Genomic DNA, 17,520 nt, shown 5'->3' on the forward strand with positions numbered 1-17,520 from the left:
TTTTCTTGGCTAAAAAAAGCTTGCAAAAAAAAAATCACTGGCCCTTGAAATAGGTGATTCACTCTGATGATTGCTATCCTTCATTAAGCGCTGTGTTGAGCACAACTTGCTAAATGCACTATACAGTGATTAAGCACTAGTGATTTGAATCCAGGTTTAATGCCTTATTCTCAACACCTGTGCTCTTAACCACTGTGTCTTCCTACCAACATGATTTCAAAAGTCATACAGCCTGGGGACTGGGAGGATTCAATGGGATGAGACCAAGGGCAAAGGACGGGTAAAGTCTTCACAGCTACTCACCGAACTAATGCTACAAACAAGGACTGTTTATGACGGTTTTAACATCTTAATAGATCTGTGCAATTAATTTCAAATAAGATGCTCATTAAAGGAATGAAAAGTAAATTTCTGGGATATACCAGCCAACAACTTGGCAGCTTACCAACCTTGAGGAGCATATTAAGTTAATAGGTGACTATAGTAATTTCAGGGCTTTTAGAGCTCAAGAGACTGGGGGAGGGTCTTCAATTTTTTCTCCTCTTTTTAACAAAAGTCATTTCAAGATGGTACACAAAAGTCTTGAAATTTTAGTTCACATTCAATAATTTATATCTATGACTAGTATCCAGCCTTTCTTGGAGAAGATACGAAATCTCAACTAAAGCCATTCCTGAACATGATAGCCCAGGCCAGATGCATCTCCTGGCACTCCGTGTGACCCCCTTGAGTCGCAGGGAATGTGACTCATCAATGTGTTAAATGGTCACAAGGTGTGTTGTGGGGCAGAGAAGTCTCAGGGCCATTCCTTCGGAGTCTTCACACCCTCCGCAGGGCAGGTCCCTTTCCCTCCTGGGGAGCATTTTGTGAGCGTTGTTGGTGCTAGTTTATCTGTTAAGAGGTTTAAGCATCAGGGCTTCCAGGCTCTGCCTAGGCTCAAAAAAAACCAAAACAAAACTTAGGGCCTGTGACCTACAGCCACAGCAACTTCTGTCAGTTGGCTGCCGCGACCTTTCCCTAAACTGAGATGTGTGTTTTAGGAAATGGGTCCTAGCTCTGAAAATCCCAAACAGAGGTCTCCGAGCAGACCCTTTTTTCTGAGCCCCAAAAGGGGTAGGGATTTTCCCTGATCCCACGCTAATCACAGCCATTTCACTGAGACCCGCCCTCTAGCATCCCTGGTCGCCAGGCGCCGCGAGAGCTCACAACGCTAGACACCCAAATTCCCCCCGGGTGGGGTGGAGCCTGGAATAAGCGGAAAGGGCCCAAGAAAGGTCGGGACCTGGGGTTCCGGGCGGGAAAGGCCGCGCGCAGGGCACGCCGGGAAAGGCCGTGGCGCGCGGAGGTAGAAGCCCGCCCCGCCCGGCGCCGCGCTCAAGCTGGGCGGCCCTCCTCTGGGGCGGCTCTGATTGGACGGCGGAGCTCCGCGTGCTGATTGGCCGCGTGGGCGAGACGGAGGAGAGCCGTGCGCAGCGGCGTGTGTGGGGCCGTGTGCAGACCCGCGTGTGGCGCAGGCAAGGACCCTGAAAATAAACAGCCGCTACCTTGTGAACCTCCTTTCACAGACCTGCGTCCGAGTCTCCGCCGCTGCGGGCCCGCTCAGACGCTGAAGGTGAGGGCCTAGAGCGGGGCCTGGGGTTGGGGGGAAGTCGCGGTGCGGGCCCTGGCCGAAGCGGACGGAGAGGTTGGGAGCGGTGAGGCGGCGATGGCGGCCGCACTCTGGCCTGCTCTGCTGCTGCGTCAGGCGGGAAACTCGGCTGCCACCGCCACCTCATGTTCAGCTTTCCGGTCTGCCGCAGTCGGGCGTCCCTGCCGCCTTTCCTTCCGTCTTGGGAAGCTGGGTCGCCGCGCCTCGGGGCCTCTTCCAGAGCCAAGGCCGCACCCCAGGCCGCAGCCTCACAGCAAAGGAGGCCCCAGCCCGTGCGCCCTTGGGACTGAGGCCCTGAGACTTCGAGGGTCGCGGAATGCTGGCCGGAGGGTCGATTTGGCGGGAACTTCTTGGAAGGAGGCTGTGTGGTGGGAAAAGGACCCTGGTGTGGTTGGAGGGGGGGATGGGTTTTGGTATTTATGCAGGCCATGTGCTGGGGTAGTGGGTCTGGCGGGCCATGTGCCAAGGGTTGTGATGGGCTAAGAAAAGGGTCACTGGAGACGCGCTTGGGTTTAGAGTGGTGGGATACTCCGCCAGAAGGCCTGAGAATCTTCGAAATTCGTACTCTCCATACTTGAATTTTTATCGTGGTTCAAATGCTAGGTTACTTCTCTTAACATTGCAATTCAAAAAAGAGGTAGATAGGTCTTGCTTTCCGTGAATCAACGAAATCCAACCATTTCGTGGATTAAACAAATACAACTTAATTTGAAATTGAGACGTGAAAGTTGATGGACCAGTCCCCATCTAGATATTCCAAATGTGAAAACCTATTATAGGACGACATAATTGCCCACATTTGGGTTTGAGTGTTGATTTTATTATGGGTAAAGCATATGCTTGTTGCCACATGTTAACCACATGTTCTCAGCCACAGGGCACTTCCAAAGGAAGTGACTACATCTGATCTTGGAGGTCTTAGAAAAAGCAAATACTGCTCAGTAGTGCTCTGTGACTTGGGATAGTGTGTTTCAGTCATTATCCAGAAAGAGCCATAGAGAAGGTAAGAAGCCAGGAGTCTGGATAAATTTACATCCTACATCCTCATCATACCCCAGAGTATACAAATTTAAAAAAAAAAAAGTTTCCTTCTTTCCTATTGTTGGATCTCATTTTTGAAAGAAATATAACCAGTTAATTTCCGCATGGAGGAGTTAACATAAATTAAGATAGCAACTTGGTTACTTTTGCCCAAACACTATAAATTGCATGTACCATTTTGCGGGCTTTTAAAAGATGTATGAGATGAAATTCTTACCTCTTAGGCTTTTTTTTCCTTCTGCAGAGCAGTCATTTTCAGTGCTTAAAAGATCACTCTGATCATGGTTTAATCAAAAGCGATGTATCTATGTACACGCTGTGTTTAGCTTGTTGAGCCTGATTCTTGTCTACAAGGAGCTCTCTGTACTGGAATATAAAAAAATAATTTATTAGATTCCCAAGGGCTGAATTAAGGACTTAAAATTTTTTCCAAATCACAACTCTTGGCAGCAGGGTGTTTTTTTTTTTTTTTTTAAAGCTAACAGTTTATGTTTGTGTACTTATCTGCATGTGTCACATTGGAAAACTTGGGTCTTAGCAGCCTAAAGGTCCACGTTTTCATACTGATGGGAGGTAATGTGTTTCAAACAGATGTAGAGTTTCTGTCAAATATTTTGAGCCAAATCAGTGGAAGACCAAAGGGCATTTATTACACTAGCGTTTGAACAACTGGATCTCTTCTTTAAGATATTATAAATGGGTTTTGTAAATGGTTATATGACTTTGGATTATTTTGCCTTTTTTAAAAAAATCTAATAAAAATATGTGGTATGTATATGAGAAGTTACCGGATTGGTGCTTAAAAGCGATAGAACTACAGTTTGAATAATTGGAATGGTCTGTTAGCTAAGCACTTGACCACAAGACAGATTTTGCAGTTCTTCCCCCCCCCCCCCCTTGAGAGAGAGAGAGTTTTTAAAAATTGTTGGCTTCTTTCCTCTTCCTAGCCTTCTGACAGTAAGTGGAGAGCCAGAAGACTGATGCCAAGGCATCCTGGTCTGCTATGTGGAGAATGCTCTTTCCCTACTGTCTGACTTAATAGAACTCCTATTCTGGCAGTGTCAGTTGCTGCTGCAGTAAGGGCATGCTTGTGAGGATTCAGTAAGCTGTGCATCATTTTTGTGTTGTGAAGAACTGCTGGAATAATAAAGTGAGAGCTTGTGGCCACCAAAATTTAAGTTGTAAGTAGGTAGAATCTGATAAGCAGTAGTATGAAAGTGTAGTATAGTGCTCACCTGGAGTGGCTCCATAATTACAAATGAGGCTGTTAACTGGTGAAATCAGGTTGCCAGTCTTTGGTTCTGTGGTGACACTCTTTAAGTTCTACCACAAAGAAGGTTGAGAAAATCTGTCTTGGCTTAAAATTCAGGAAAGCTGTGTGATGGTATACTGTGAATAAATTAATACATGACAGTGGGTTTTTAAAAGGTTGATGAGTTCTAGTTTCAGTTTACCTAAAAAGATTTTTGGCATTACAAATTAACATGTTTTAACACAGTCTCAGATCTTCAGTCTCCTTGTCAGTGAAATGGGAACAAGAATACCTTAACTTGCAGAGTTGTAAGGATTACAGGTAATATGTTTATTAACCTTTGAGTCATAGTAGATATTTAGTTATTAAAACCCGTTGGGGTAATCAGAGCAGGAACCAGGGTGAAAACCCAGAATCACTCCCAGTATTAAACTCTGGTCTCCTTTATTCTGGCCAGAATGCAGGCAGTGTACAGCGTAACTTGCTTCCTTCCTTTCTGTCTGTAGTTTATCTATCTTAAGGGTCTGAAGTGTTTCAGTACCATGTTGGAACACTGAACTGATTTATTAGAGCATAATGATGAGTACCTTCAGAGGGGCAAAAGCTCCCCTATGATGTGGATATAGTTAGGTCAGCAGCATGAATGAGTCAGGGATAACCCTACACTTAAGGGAAATAACTGGAGATACAGTAAATGTGGATACACAACAGCTAGGTTATGAAAACCATGTAAAGCAATAGAGAGCCAGATCCACAAAAAACTTGTCACCCCCCCCCCACTTGCCCGTTACTACTTATTTAAATACATTTATAGCCAGAGTTAGGGTCTTAACTGGGATTCACATTGTTAGTCTTGAAAGTGTGCTGTTAAGATTTAAGTAGTTTACTAGCTTTGTACTTAGTATCAGAAATGGTGGAACACTTACATTGATAAAGACAAGTTAGTATAATCAATAATGTTTTCGTATCAGTTCCAGAATTTAAGCCTAGATGAGTGTAAAATAGTCGGACCTCTTAATTATATATGGTCTCTCAGTGGATTTTCGGTCTTTTCAAGTGGTATCTTGACTGTCTTACTGCTGCCTGGCATGCCACATTCTCCTGCATTTCTTTTTTCTTTTTAAGATTTTTAAATTTTATTTATTTGACGGGGACACAGTGAGAGAAGGAACACAAGCAGGGGAGTGGGAGAGGGACAAGCAGGCCCCCTGCCAAGCAGGGAGCCTGATGCAGGACTCCATCCCAGGACTCTGGGATCAGGACCGCAGAAGGTATTCACTCAACCGCTGAGCCACCCAGGCACCCCTCCTGCATTTCTTTAAGCTGGTTTGCGTCATGAAAATGTGAAGTGGAAACTAAATAACTGGTTTCTGTTGTTGGAAATATAAAGTCGTTTGGCATTATTACCCAATTTTTCTTACGTCTTCATTCCATTTAGGAAGTAGACTTCGAGATGGGAAACTTGACTATAAGCAGAGTGGTGCCCTGTTGTAAGCTGCTCTATAGGCATTGCACTGGGTTCTAATCCACCTGTAGGCAGTCTAACTTAATTGAGGGAAGAGTAGAAAGACTAAACGGGTGACATAAACCCATAAAGTTTTTAAGTTGGACACCTGTTAAGGACAAGATCCCTGGTAACAATCCTTATTACAGATCAGTTTTATCATTTTTTTTCCTGAAAAGGACAGACTTTAAATTGTCTGAGGTAACACAGCAGGTGTTACCCAGGCTTACCTGTTAAAAGAGTTTCCAGATCTTTACTGTGTGACAGTGATAATCCATGTAGATACAAGCAATGATTTTTAGCAGCAAAAAGAAGGAAATACATGCTCTCCTTCTGCCTGGCAACAGTGAAAATACAGCATTTTGTCTTTTATCTTTATTAGTAGATATGTCTTGTAGCATTCCATAAAATACTAGAGGTCTAGTAGATTGTGAATTCCTGGAGTAATAGAATTTTATTAGATAATCCGAAATAAACATTTTTTGAGAGTGATAGTACATCCTCATTGAGAACATAATTTAAAAATACATAACCTTTTTTTTACTTTTTTTAAGATTTTATGACACAGCACACAAACGGGCAGGAAGGGCAGAGGGAGAGGAAGCAGCAGACTTCCCACTGAGCAGGGAGCCCAACTTGCAGATCTATCCCATGACCCTGGGATCATGAGCTGAAGGCAGATGCCCAACTGACAGAGCCACGCAGGTGCCCCTACATTGTTACTTTAAATTAATGGTGCAGTAACTCTTGTGATAGCAAGAATTTAGGTGTTAGTACTTGGTTAGATTGGGTTGACTCTGTACAAGAAACAGTTTGTTTCATTCGGCAAATGATTATTTTTTTTTTTTTTTAAGATTTTATTTATTTATTTGCCAGAGAGAGATCACAAGTAGGCAGAGAGGCAGGCAGAGAGAGAGAGAGAGGGAAGCAGGCTCCCTCCTGAGCAGAGAGCCCGACATGGGACTCGATCCCAGGACCCTGAGATCACGACCTGAGCCGAAGGCAGCGGCTTAACCCACTGAGCCACCCAGGTGCCTGATTATTAATTGTCCCCTTCCCGGAAGCAGTTAAAGTACTGAGTGTAACTTCTACTAAAAGGATAATTGTATGGGGTGTTGTGATTGAAAGGTGAATTACTTGTTCTCTGCCCTCAGGAATATGATAAAAGTCAATATAGTAGTGTCATCAGACAGATACCAATAAAGTACTGTCAGCTTTAATAGGAAAGAGAGTTCCAGTCTAGGAGATGTGGTCAGATTCTTTTATAAGAGTTGGCATTTGAGTTGGCCATTGAAGGTTGGAAAAGGTTGTGACAGGTGGAGAGGGCAGTGGCAGCACAGTACAGCAAAATTCCAGCCAGGAGTAGTCATAGGCAGTGAGAATCACAGAACCATAATTCTTGACGGTCTTACCTTACTGCCTCTTTTCATAGGGAATAGCATATAATTCTCTATAAAGACCTTTTAATTAACTACATTTTGCATATAAGATGAATATTAGTAAGGGGACCTTCTTCTAGGATAAATGATTGGTCTCTAAAACATAGTGGGAATCAGTTGGTTTAATGTTACTGATGAGACAGATCTATCACAGGAGACTAAGTGAAAATGTAGAACAGCTAATTGACTGTGATTGGTTTGACGAAAGAGGGAGAAGGCAGATTGCAAATACATTACCTAAGCCCACTGGGAAGAACTTTGAGAAAGCATATGGCCTACTGATGATGGGTCTTTGGGATGTTAATGAAATGTTTCTTTCCCTTTAAGACTTCTTTTTTTGTTTTGTTTTGTTTTTTGTTTTTTGACCTGGATTTATTCCAGTAAACAAAATTCTGTGAGACTAAAATTTGTTGATGGCAAAGCAAATATCTAAAACTAGTTAAAGTGTATAAAGTTGCCTATCTCTTTAGTAGAGTTGTTAATTACTGTCTAAATGGAGAAATACTGCTTTCCCTAAATAATTTGTGGTTCATATAGAAATGATTACACTTTAACCAAATTTCAATTAGGAATTAGGGTGAGGAGAAGAAGTAGAGTGTAGTGTTTAATCTTTAAATGTTATTTTAACTAATTGTCTTCTTTCCAGAAGTACTTTTCCTGTGATTTCTTTTTCTTCCTGTTCATTTTGGATCTGGTTCCTGTGCATTGAGATAAGACAAAATGGAGAAACAATTCATGAAAAACTGTACACATAGATGAATCAATTTGGGGGGGGGGTGGTATCTTCTTTTTACTTATTTATTTGACAGAGAGGGAGAAGCAGGCTCCCTGAGTAAGGAGCCAGATGGGAGCTCCATCTCAGGACCCTGGGATCATGACCCAAGCTGAAGGGTAGAAGGGTAGGTGCTTCACTGAGCCACCCAGGCACCCAGAGAAATCAGTTCTTGAGTGGTTTTTTAAACTCGCATTTCTATGCTGAAAGTAAACCTACTTTATATACATGATGATTCATTGTAACATATTTCTTTTGTAGTTTATTATAGAATAAAGTGTTCTTTTAAAGCATCAGTCTAAAGGGGTGATTGAAAGTAGCTTTAGAAATGTGTATTGAGGGAGACGCCTGGGTGGCTCAGTTGGTTGAGCAGCTGCCTTCGGCTCAGGTCATGATCCCAGCGTCCTGGGATCGAGTCCCACATCGTCCTGGGATCGAGTCCCACATCGGGCTCCTTGCTCGGCAGGGAGCCTGCTTCTGCCTCTGCCTGCCGTTCTGTCTGCCTGTGCTTGTTCTCTCCCTCTCTCTCTCTGATGAATAAATAAAATCTTTAAAAAAAAAAAAGAAATGTGTATTGAGGGACGCCTGGGTGGCTCAGTTGGTTAAGCAGCTGCCTTCAGCTCAGGTCATGATCCCAGCATCCTGGGATCGAGTCCCACATCAGGCTCCTTGCTCCGCAGGGAGCCTGCTTCTCCCTCTGACTCTGCCTTCCACTCTGTCTGCCTGTGCTTGCTCTTGCTCGCTCGCTCTCTCTGACAAATAAATAAAATCTTAAAAAAAAAAAAAAGAAATGTGTATTGAATATGATTATGATATTTTTTAAAAGACAAGTTAATCTTGTTTACATATATATCAGTAAATGTAATTTTTTAAAAGATCTTATTAGAGGGGTGCCTGGGTGGCTCAGTGGGTTAAAGCCTCTGCCTTTGGCTCAGGTCATGATCCCATGGCCCAGGGATCAAGCCCTGCATCTGGCTCTCTGCTCCGCAGGGAGCCTGCTTGCCTGCTGCTTCTTCTCGCTCTCTCTCTCTCTGCCTACTTGTGTGTGATCTCTCTCTGTCAAATAAATAAATAAAATCTTAAAAAAAGAAAAAGATCTTATTAGAGCATGAACAAGTGGGAGAGGGAGAAGCAGACTCCCTACAGACCAGCAGCGCTTGATCCCAAGACCCAGAGATCATACCTGAGCCTAAGCGGACACTTAACTGACTGAGCCAACCAGGAGCCCTATACATATATAATATTTATGATTCGTTTATTTGAGAGTGAGTGTGGGGGGGCAGGGGAGAGAACCTCCAGCAGATTCCCTGCTGTAGGAGGAGTCTGACACAGGGCTTGACCTCACAACCCTGAGGTCATGACCTGAGCCAGAATCAAGAGTTGGACACTGAACTGACTGAGCCAGCCAGGAGCCCCTCTTGTTTAAATATTAAATGATAAAATACTCAGGACTTGTCAGATTGCCTGTATTACCTTATAAAAGGAAGTGATCATTTTTGTGCAAAGAATTCATTGACAGCAGTAGTTAAATGTGCTTAAATTGGTCTGGCTATAATAAACTGGAGAAGATACAAAATGAAAAGGAGGGTTCAAGGTACCATAAGCAGCTCTTTGTTGTGATCTTTTTATTTTTTATTATTTTTTTATCCTAACTCTTCTTTTTGGTGGTAACCAGTACTTTATATGACTTAAAAGGCAAATACTAGTAAAAAAAAAAAAAAAAAAGCAAATGTAATCTCATGCTTTGCAAAAACACATTTTTAATCTTTATTGGCTGTTTTCTTCCTTTTTTTTTTTTTTTTTAAAGATTTTATGTATTTATTTGACAGAGATCACATTAGGCAGAGAGGCAGGCAGAGAGAGGAAGGGAAGCAGGCTCCCTACTGAGCAGAGAGCCCGATGTGGGGCTTGATCCCAGGATCCTGGGATCATAACCTGAGCCGAAGCCAGAGGCTTTAACTCACTGAGCCACCCAGGTGCCCCTGGCTGCTTTCTTCTGACTAGAAATGTGCATTATGTATCCTGAAACCACTAACCTTTTTTTTTTTTTTTAAGATTTATTTGAAGGGTGGGGAGGGAGAGAGAATCTTAAACAGATTCTCTGCTGATCTGCCCATGAGATCATGACCTGAGTCATTTTAAATCACAAGTTGGACACCTAACTGAGCCACTCAGTACCCCTGAAACCACTAACTCTTAAGTATCCCATGCTGGTCCCTGCCTGTCCTCCCCCCCCCCCCAGCCCATTTTTGGTAATGTGTTTATATGGCAAGTAGCAGGAATTGATAAAAAGATCCCTTTGAAAACTTACCCTGAATCTGATTGTAGATACTTGGGGTAAGTATTGAGTTCTTTTGAATATTTGACAATGGAAACGTCTGAAACTGAACTTAGCTTAATTTTTAGTTAGTGGATTCTCTATAACTTAGCAATGAACTGGTAAAGGGTGGTGGGGAGGGGGGACTTTAGCATTTCACTGTCACTTGAATTTTGGTACTGTGGTTGACTTGGATAATTACACTCTCTAGTCAGTCTTAGTTGTTTTGCTAGATCATGGTGCTTATCTTTGAGAGGGTAGTTAAAAAACTTGGTGTACCATGGGTTGACACTGGGAATAGGGTAAAGATACTGAGATGTGGAAGTTACTATGCTGCATTATTCTGAGCTAATTTGTTTTTTAAAAACCACTTTCCTAGGAGTACAATTCTATTCCAGGAATAGTTCCTGTTTATTTTTAGATTGTTACATAAGTAGTATAAAATTCATTTGCTTTAGTGGGAGTTTTGGCCCCCTTGTAAATAATACCCAATAAAGGAATCCGTTGTGACATTCCAGATAGCCTTGTTTGAAATGTAAAACTACAGGAAAATTGGGAAAGAAGAGAATAAAAGAAAAAAAAAAGGTCCTGGGCTTTAGATGGTTTTGATACTTTGGTGTACCCTTTTGTTGTTTTTCTAATATTTTTAACATATTGTATCTTCTAGAGAAAATTTATATCCTGCATTTCTTTTAACATGTCTGCTGTAAAGAGTCTGCAGACAAGTGCTGTGGTTAACCAGGCACTGTTAGATGCTAAAGTTAGAAAGTTTCTCTTTAGCTACCCCTCACTCTCAAAGTACATACTGTGGTTCTGTTGTTTTGAGCTATTCCGATTTTATGACCATTAAATAACCAGTTGCTCAAAATAAAGTTGACTGGCTTGTAACCATGAAAATGTGGCCATTAAATTAGACCTGGAAGGAGATACTATTATTTCTTATATGGATATGCATTCTCTCACCCCATTAATAACTGAATAACATTTGTATTAGTCCACATATTCATAATTTAATGGTTTTAAAAATCAAATTATATCAAAACGTTTTGCATTTTTTCAGTTTTACTGTATTTCTTAATAGGCATATGATGCCTAAGTACATAGTTGTGTGGCCCTTTTTCTAACCAGTATATATGCTGGCTTCCTTCAGAATAATTATCCAAAAATACACTAAAAGGGCAGTAAAAGCTAAAAGTAATTTCAAGTAGTTTAACAATGTCATTTTTAATATTTCGAAGATCTAACTGCAGCCATGAGCAGCAATGAGTGTTTCAAGTGTGGACGATCTGGCCATTGGGCCCGGGAATGCCCTACTGGTGGAGGCCGTGGTCGTGGAATGAGAAGCCGTGGCAGAGGTGGTTTTACCTCGGATAGAGGTATTTTTGTCGAATAAAAAATTTTGAAGCACTTCAGTGTTTATTAGTATCAAGACTGGCCTAATTAGCCAAATTCTTTTGTTTTTGCCCAAAATAGGTTTCCAGTTTGTTTCCTCATCTCTTCCAGACATCTGTTATCGCTGTGGTGAGTCTGGTCATCTTGCCAAGGATTGTGATCTTCAAGAGGATGGTAAGTATTTAACACTTCTTTTCATACTCTTGTAGAATTTGGAGAGGTGAGCATGTACTACTGCTGCACATAGCATTGGGAAAGACTTAATACCTTTGAGGTTTTGTATTGTATGGCTTAAAACAAAGCAATGTTTTGTAAAGGTTTTATAGTCTTGGTCTGCTTCTTTTCCTTATTGTTGAAGCCTGCTATAACTGCGGTAGAGGTGGCCACATTGCCAAGGACTGCAAGGAGCCCAAGAGAGAGCGAGAGCAATGCTGCTACAACTGTGGCAAACCAGGCCATCTGGCTCGTGACTGTGACCATGCGGATGAGCAAAAGTGCTATTCTTGTGGAGAATTTGGACACATTCAGAAAGACTGCACCAAAGTGAAGTGCTATAGGTAAGTTAGAGTGTTGCTAGAGGAAGCCTTGTGGCAGAGATTATTTTAGAAGTGAGTTACGTATAAATGGAAGGGACTTGGGGACCATTTACTGAAAGTTGGCTGTGACCAGATGATGATAATTTTCAGCATATGTAACCAGCAGCCTGTCTGTACACGAGTCACTGTTCTGCCATCAAGGCTTGTGGCTTATGGCAGCTGGACAACTTACACAACTTTGGAACTTTTAACGATTTAAAAATAAGAACTCTTCTGCTGTAATTTGGAGTTTTCAGAGGCATTGTAGAAAACTGTTAATTCCCATACACAAATACTCTGTCCTACAACCAGAAATCTTTGTGGATAAAACATACAATAAAATGTACATATTTAAGGTATAAAACTTGGAAAGTTTTGATAAGTATCTACCAGTGAAATCTTAAGAGATTAATTTGTATAAAGGTACATCTTGGGGCACCTGGCTGGCTCATTCAGAGGAGAGTGCAACTCTTGATCTTGGGGACATGATTTTGAGTCCTACCTGGGTTTAGAGATTACTCAAGTACAACTTAAGAAGAAGGTACATCTTAGCCAATGTCATTGATTTTAGCTTTTTTTTTTTTTTTTTTAAGATTTTATTTATTTCACAGAGAGAAATTACAAGTACACTGAGAGGCAGGCAGAGAGAGAGAGAGAGAGAAGGAAGCAGGCTCCCTGCTGAGCAGAGAGCCCGATGCGGGACTCGATCCCAGGACCCTGAGATCATGACCTGAGCCGAAGGCAGCGGCTTAACCCACTGAGCCACCCAGGCGCCCCGATTTTAGCATTTTGGAGGGAGAGAGAATCCCAAGCAGGTTCCATGCCCAGCACAGAATGGGGCTTAGGGCTCGATATCATGACTATGAGCTCATGGCCTGGGCTGAAATTAAAAGTCAGTTGGTTAACCAGTTGAGCCATCCAGGTGTCCCTGTTTTTGGTGTTTTTGGTGGATCTGTTAATGGTGAAAATTCTAATTTTATGCCTTTAGCTGCATAATTGAGTGCTTTGTTACTTAATTCCTGTTTCTGCTCTTAATTTAGGGGTTAATGAGACTCTTGAGGGAAAAAAATGAATTGCTTCATTGCTATGCTTTTTGTTCCTCAGTTACTATTGCTCCAGTACAGTTTTGCATTTTCTGAGTACATTGTGAAAACTCTCTCTCTTTTTTTTAAGGTGTGGTGAAACTGGTCACGTAGCCATCAACTGCAGCAAGACAAGTGAAGTCAACTGTTACCGCTGTGGCGAGTCAGGGCACCTTGCACGGGAATGCACGATTGAAGCCACAGCTTAATTATTTTCCTTTGTCGCCCCTCCTTTTTCTGATTGATGGTTGTATTATTTTCTCTGAATCCTCTTCACTGGCCAAAGGTTGGCAGATAGAGGCTACTCCCAGGCCAGTGAGCTTTACTTGCCGTGTAAAAGGAGGAAAGGGGTGGAAAAAAATCGACTTTCTGCATTTAACTACAAAAAAAAAAGTTTATGTTTAGTTTGGTAGAGGTGTTATGTATAATGCTTTGTTAAAGAACCCCCTTTCCGCGCCACTGGTGAATAGGGATTGAGGAATGGGAAGAGTTGAGTCAGACCAGTAAGCCCGTTCTGGGTTTCTTGGATATGTTCCCATGTAGGAGGTAAAACCAATTCTGGAAGTATTTATGAGCTTCCATAAATAACTTTAATTTTAGCATAATGATGGCCTTGGATTGTCTGACCTCAGTAGCTATTAAATAACATCAAGTAACATCTGTATCAGGCCCTACATAGAACATACAGTTGAGTGGGAGTAAACAAAATAAAAAGACAAATGTGTGTTAATGGCTGTGCGAGAAAAATCGGGATAAAGGCCTAAACAGGAACAACTTCCATCACAGCGTTGATGCTGGATATACATAAGGTGATGGCAAAGGTTAAGAACACATTTTTTCAAAGACTAAATCTAAAACCCAGAGTAAACATCTATGCTCAGAGTTAGCATAATTTGGAGTTATTCAGGAATTGCAGAGAAATGCATTTTCACAGAAATCAAGATGTTATTTTTGTATACTATATCACTTAGACAACTGTGTTTCATTTGCTGTAATCAGTTTTTAAAAAGTCAGATGGAAAAAGCAACTGAAGTCCTAGAAAATAGAAATGTAATTTTAAACTATCCAATAAAGCTGGAGGAGGAAGGGGAGTTTGACTAAAGTTCTTTTTGTTTGTTTCAAATTTTCATTAATGTATATAGTGCAAAATGCCATATTAAAGAGGGGAATGTGGAGGACTAAAAGCTGACAGTTTGGACTTTTCTTTGTGTTCTAACCCAGTCATGTCTTCAATAATGAAAAACAGCTATTATAAGGAAGTATAGATCCTTTGGTGTCCTGTTATGCAGGGGATATAAAATATAACCTTTGTAACCCATTACAGTGCTGCCCTTTACCTCTATGTTCATTCTTGATAGTTTTAATGCCATTGTTATGTTTTAACATGTGATATTTTTCCTGGGCATCACAAGGATGTGAAATGTTTTTCATTTCTTGTCTCTAAGATTGTTACAGAGTTGAGACAAACCTTAGAAATTACTTGGTTTAATGAACAAACTCATAAAGGAGTTCAAAGCTCATATAAGCATACATAAGTGGAAGCTTAACTTGTTTGAGAAATACAGCTACCTAGAGTCTGGAACCTACACCTATGCAAGTATACCTCCCCCACACTATGTCCTCTTTTTTTGGTCCCCCACACCCCCAGCTAAACTAACTGTAGTTAGTGGTTTATGCTTTCCCGACTTAGTTAATTCTTTCCCCTTCATACTGCCATGTGGTTCTTCACATTGGATATATATTGTTTTCCCCAGGTAGTCCATTTTTTTTTATCTATACCATTGCAAGGTTAAGATGTTGGTGTCTAAGCTGTGCTGTGCCAATTTCTACTTGGTCTCATTAATAGTCAAAAGGAGGCAAAGTAAAAAAGTGTGAAGCCCTGGTATGTTGGTCCTGGTATGTAGGTCCTTTCACTCATGAATACAAGCTAACAAGTTTCTTTCTCCTTTGATATTTGTATTGAGCAAATGATATATATCAGATGTTAACTAGACATGTTAAATGTCTTGATAATTTTTGTTTTTGTTGCAAGGAAAAGATAGCATAAAGGAAGACCTGTTTTCAAAGGCAATATTGTTAAATGTAGATTCAGGTTTAGGGGGTGGTACGCATGGGGTTATTTTCCCCCCGAGGTTTTCCAGCCTCAAGTTGGAAAACCTAGCAGTGAGATATTTTGCTTCACACAACTGCTCTTTGTCCTGCATTTGTAGTACCTAGGAGCCTTTTGTTTAAAGCCCTTTGATACGCATAACTGAGGGCCTATTCACAGGCCACATAAGTGTTCTTTCATAAGGTTGCATTTAGTTGCATTGATCTTGACTGAGCAAGTACAACGTGAAAATACTTGTATTCTAGGGAATTCAAACTAATTGCTGAAAGCCAATGAGAAGTTCCTGTAGCAAGGAAGGATTTGTTGTAAGACTTTTTTAAATGATTATTTATTGGAGGGGGCAGAGGGAGAGAATTCTGAAGCAGACTCCTCAGTGTGGAGGCTGACACTGAGCTCAGTCCCAAGAGTTGGACACCCAACAACCAACTGAGCCACCCATGAGCCTTGGTTTTAAGCAACTTTTTAAAAATCATTTTCAGATAGTAAGTAGTATATTGCCTTGATAGACCAGCTCTGTCAAAAATGGGGTTGGTTTGGGATTTAGCAAATCCCAAATTTAGCAATTTAGCAATCCCCCATTTCTTAAGGTCTGAGAGTCCTATGCCTGCCAGGTCGATAAAAGGGCAAGGATTTCTCCTACCAAGGGTTGAGGGGATGATGGAAGGATAAGTGGAGGTGCTGCAAGGAATTCTACATTGTCTAACATTTTCATCTTTGCATCCCTATTAAGTTTTGCTGCCTTTTTGCTTGCTTCTACAATAATTTTTCAGCCTCTTGAAGCTGCTTCAACAGGAGTGGATCAGATGGAAATCTTGCCTACAAACTTACCTTGAAGAATCTAATAAAGAATAGTTAAAAGAATAATCCATACATTGAAGGGTACCTGGCTGGCTCAGTAGAGCATGCAACTGTTGATCTTGGGGTCCTGAGTTCAAGCCCCACATAGGGCTTCGGAGGTTACTTTTTTTTTTTTTTTTTTTGAAAGATTTTACTTACTCGTCAGAGTGCACGCACAAGCAGGCAGAGTGGCAGGGAGAGAAGCAGGCTCCCCGCTGAGCAAGGGGCCCAATACGGGACTCGATCCCAGGGCCCTGGGATCATGACCTGAGCCCAAAGGCAGTGGCTTAATCAATTAAAGGCAGTGGCTTAATCAATTAAGCAACCCAGGCATCCCTGGAGAGGTTACATTTTAAAAAATAGGTCGTGCTCTCAGGGTCCTGCACTGGGTATGGAGCCTGCTTAAAATTCTCTACCTCAGGGTGCCTGGGTGGCTCAGTGGGTTAAAGCCTCTGCCTTCATCTCAGGTCTTGATTCCAGAGTGCTGGGATTGAGCCCCACGTTGGGCTCTGCTCAGCGGGGAACCTGCTTCCCCCTCTCTGCCTGCCTCTCTGCCTACTTGGATTTCTGTCAAATAAAATCTTTTAAAAAATTCTCTACCTGTGTCCCCATCCCCACCCCATTGCTCATGCATACACTCTCAAAATACTCAAATTGTGCATTCCATTTAACTTAGATGTGCATACTAAAGCTACATTATTAAGTTGGCTTTTTAAAAGATTTTATTTGAGAGAACATGAGCTAGGGGAGAGGCAGACTCCCTGCTGTGCAGGGGAACCCAGTGCAGGCCTCATTACAGAACTCTGGGATGGTGACCTGAGCTGAAGGCAGACACTTAAGCAACTGAGCCATCCAGGTGATCCTATTAAGTAGTAGTTTAAAATGTTAATTTCAGTGATCTTTGAAACTTTATTTTATTGAAGATTTAGAGTGAGCAAGGGTGGGGTCAGTGAAACTCTCAAGCAGGCTCCCCACTGAGCGCAAAACCCCAGATCATGACCTGAGCCAGGATCAAGAGTTGGATACTTAACTGACCGAACCATCTAGGTGCTCCTGCTTTGACACTTAAAAGACAACTGAAAAGATTTCCTTTCTTTACAGTAGATAATAATAAATTCCCTTCCCTATCCATCAATGTGCTGTGTTACAATGAAGAATTAACAGCGATGGTGTTAATGTAGTGACACTGGTTTTAATTTGGGAGTTCATTGCTGCACTGTACTACAATATACGGACATGTTTTTGATGAGTAGCATAGGACTTTGGGGAAGTTGGCTTCCAGAAAACATTTAGATTAAGGTATCTGGTACAGGTTCAGGTTCACTTGTAACCTTGTCTACTTAAAGTGCCAGAGGTAAAACCTTGAGGTTTGAGGGGAGTGAAGTTTATAGTGCATATTTGTCTTTTACCAGCTTTATCTGTTTTGGATGTGTTTGTCTTAATATGTATGAGTATTTTTTGTGATCATTGAAGTTAAACCTCCATGATACTGAAAATTCTTTAAAAGATTGGGGGCACATTTTTGTGGTAGGCTCTGGTATGTCATAGGAA

General features: G+C 41.6%; 1 protein-coding gene and 2 long non-coding RNA genes across 6 annotated transcripts in view; 2 read left to right on the forward strand and 1 right to left on the reverse strand.

The window, feature by feature from the left end:
- Nucleotides 1–17,520, forward strand: part of LOC309872844 — an 802,828-nt gene that overhangs the window by 383,036 nt on the left and 402,272 nt on the right. The gene's annotated exons all lie outside the window — the stretch shown is intronic.
- On the forward strand, nt 1,363–14,206 carry CNBP (CCHC-type zinc finger nucleic acid binding protein). 4 transcript variants are annotated; one of them, XM_082747709.1, is made up of 5 exons: nt 1,363–1,612; nt 11,212–11,349; nt 11,447–11,539; nt 11,724–11,922; nt 13,114–14,206. In XM_082747709.1, the coding sequence occupies exons 2-5, from the start codon at nt 11,226–11,228 to the stop codon at nt 13,229–13,231; spliced, it is 534 nt and encodes a 177-aa protein (XP_082603835.1). In that variant the 5' UTR covers nt 1,363–1,612; nt 11,212–11,225; the 3' UTR covers nt 13,232–14,206. The 4 variants fall into 4 exon arrangements, with proteins under 4 accessions (XP_082603835.1, XP_082603834.1, XP_082603837.1 ...); XM_082747708.1 differs by having other exon boundaries at nt 11,447–11,537; nt 11,719–11,922; XM_082747711.1 differs by having other exon boundaries at nt 11,212–11,328.
- Nucleotides 13,872–16,262, reverse strand: LOC309872831. The gene is made up of 2 exons (XR_014316123.1): nt 14,635–16,262; nt 13,872–14,591 (listed from the first exon to the last, which is right to left on the reverse strand). It is a non-coding gene; the product is annotated as an uncharacterized lncRNA (long non-coding RNA).

Source organism: Mustela nivalis, assembly GCF_964662115.1.
Source record: "Mustela nivalis genome assembly, chromosome: 1".
Lineage (NCBI taxonomy): Eukaryota > Metazoa > Chordata > Mammalia > Carnivora > Mustelidae > Mustela > Mustela nivalis.

What these genes read in the sequence shown, in the direction of transcription:
- CNBP (XM_082747708.1), top strand. Translation starts at nt 11,226, where the DNA reads ATGAGCAGCAATGAGTGTTTCAAGTGTGGACGATCTGGCCATTGGGCC. An exon ending in TGGTTTTACCTCGGATAGAG is followed by an intron (nt 11,350 to 11,446) that starts GTATTTTTGTCG and finishes TGCCCAAAATAG; the next exon opens with GTTTCCAGTTTGTTTCCTCA. An exon ending in ACCAAAGTGAAGTGCTATAG is followed by an intron (nt 11,923 to 13,113) that starts GTAAGTTAGAGT and finishes CTTTTTTTTAAG; the next exon opens with GTGTGGTGAAACTGGTCACG.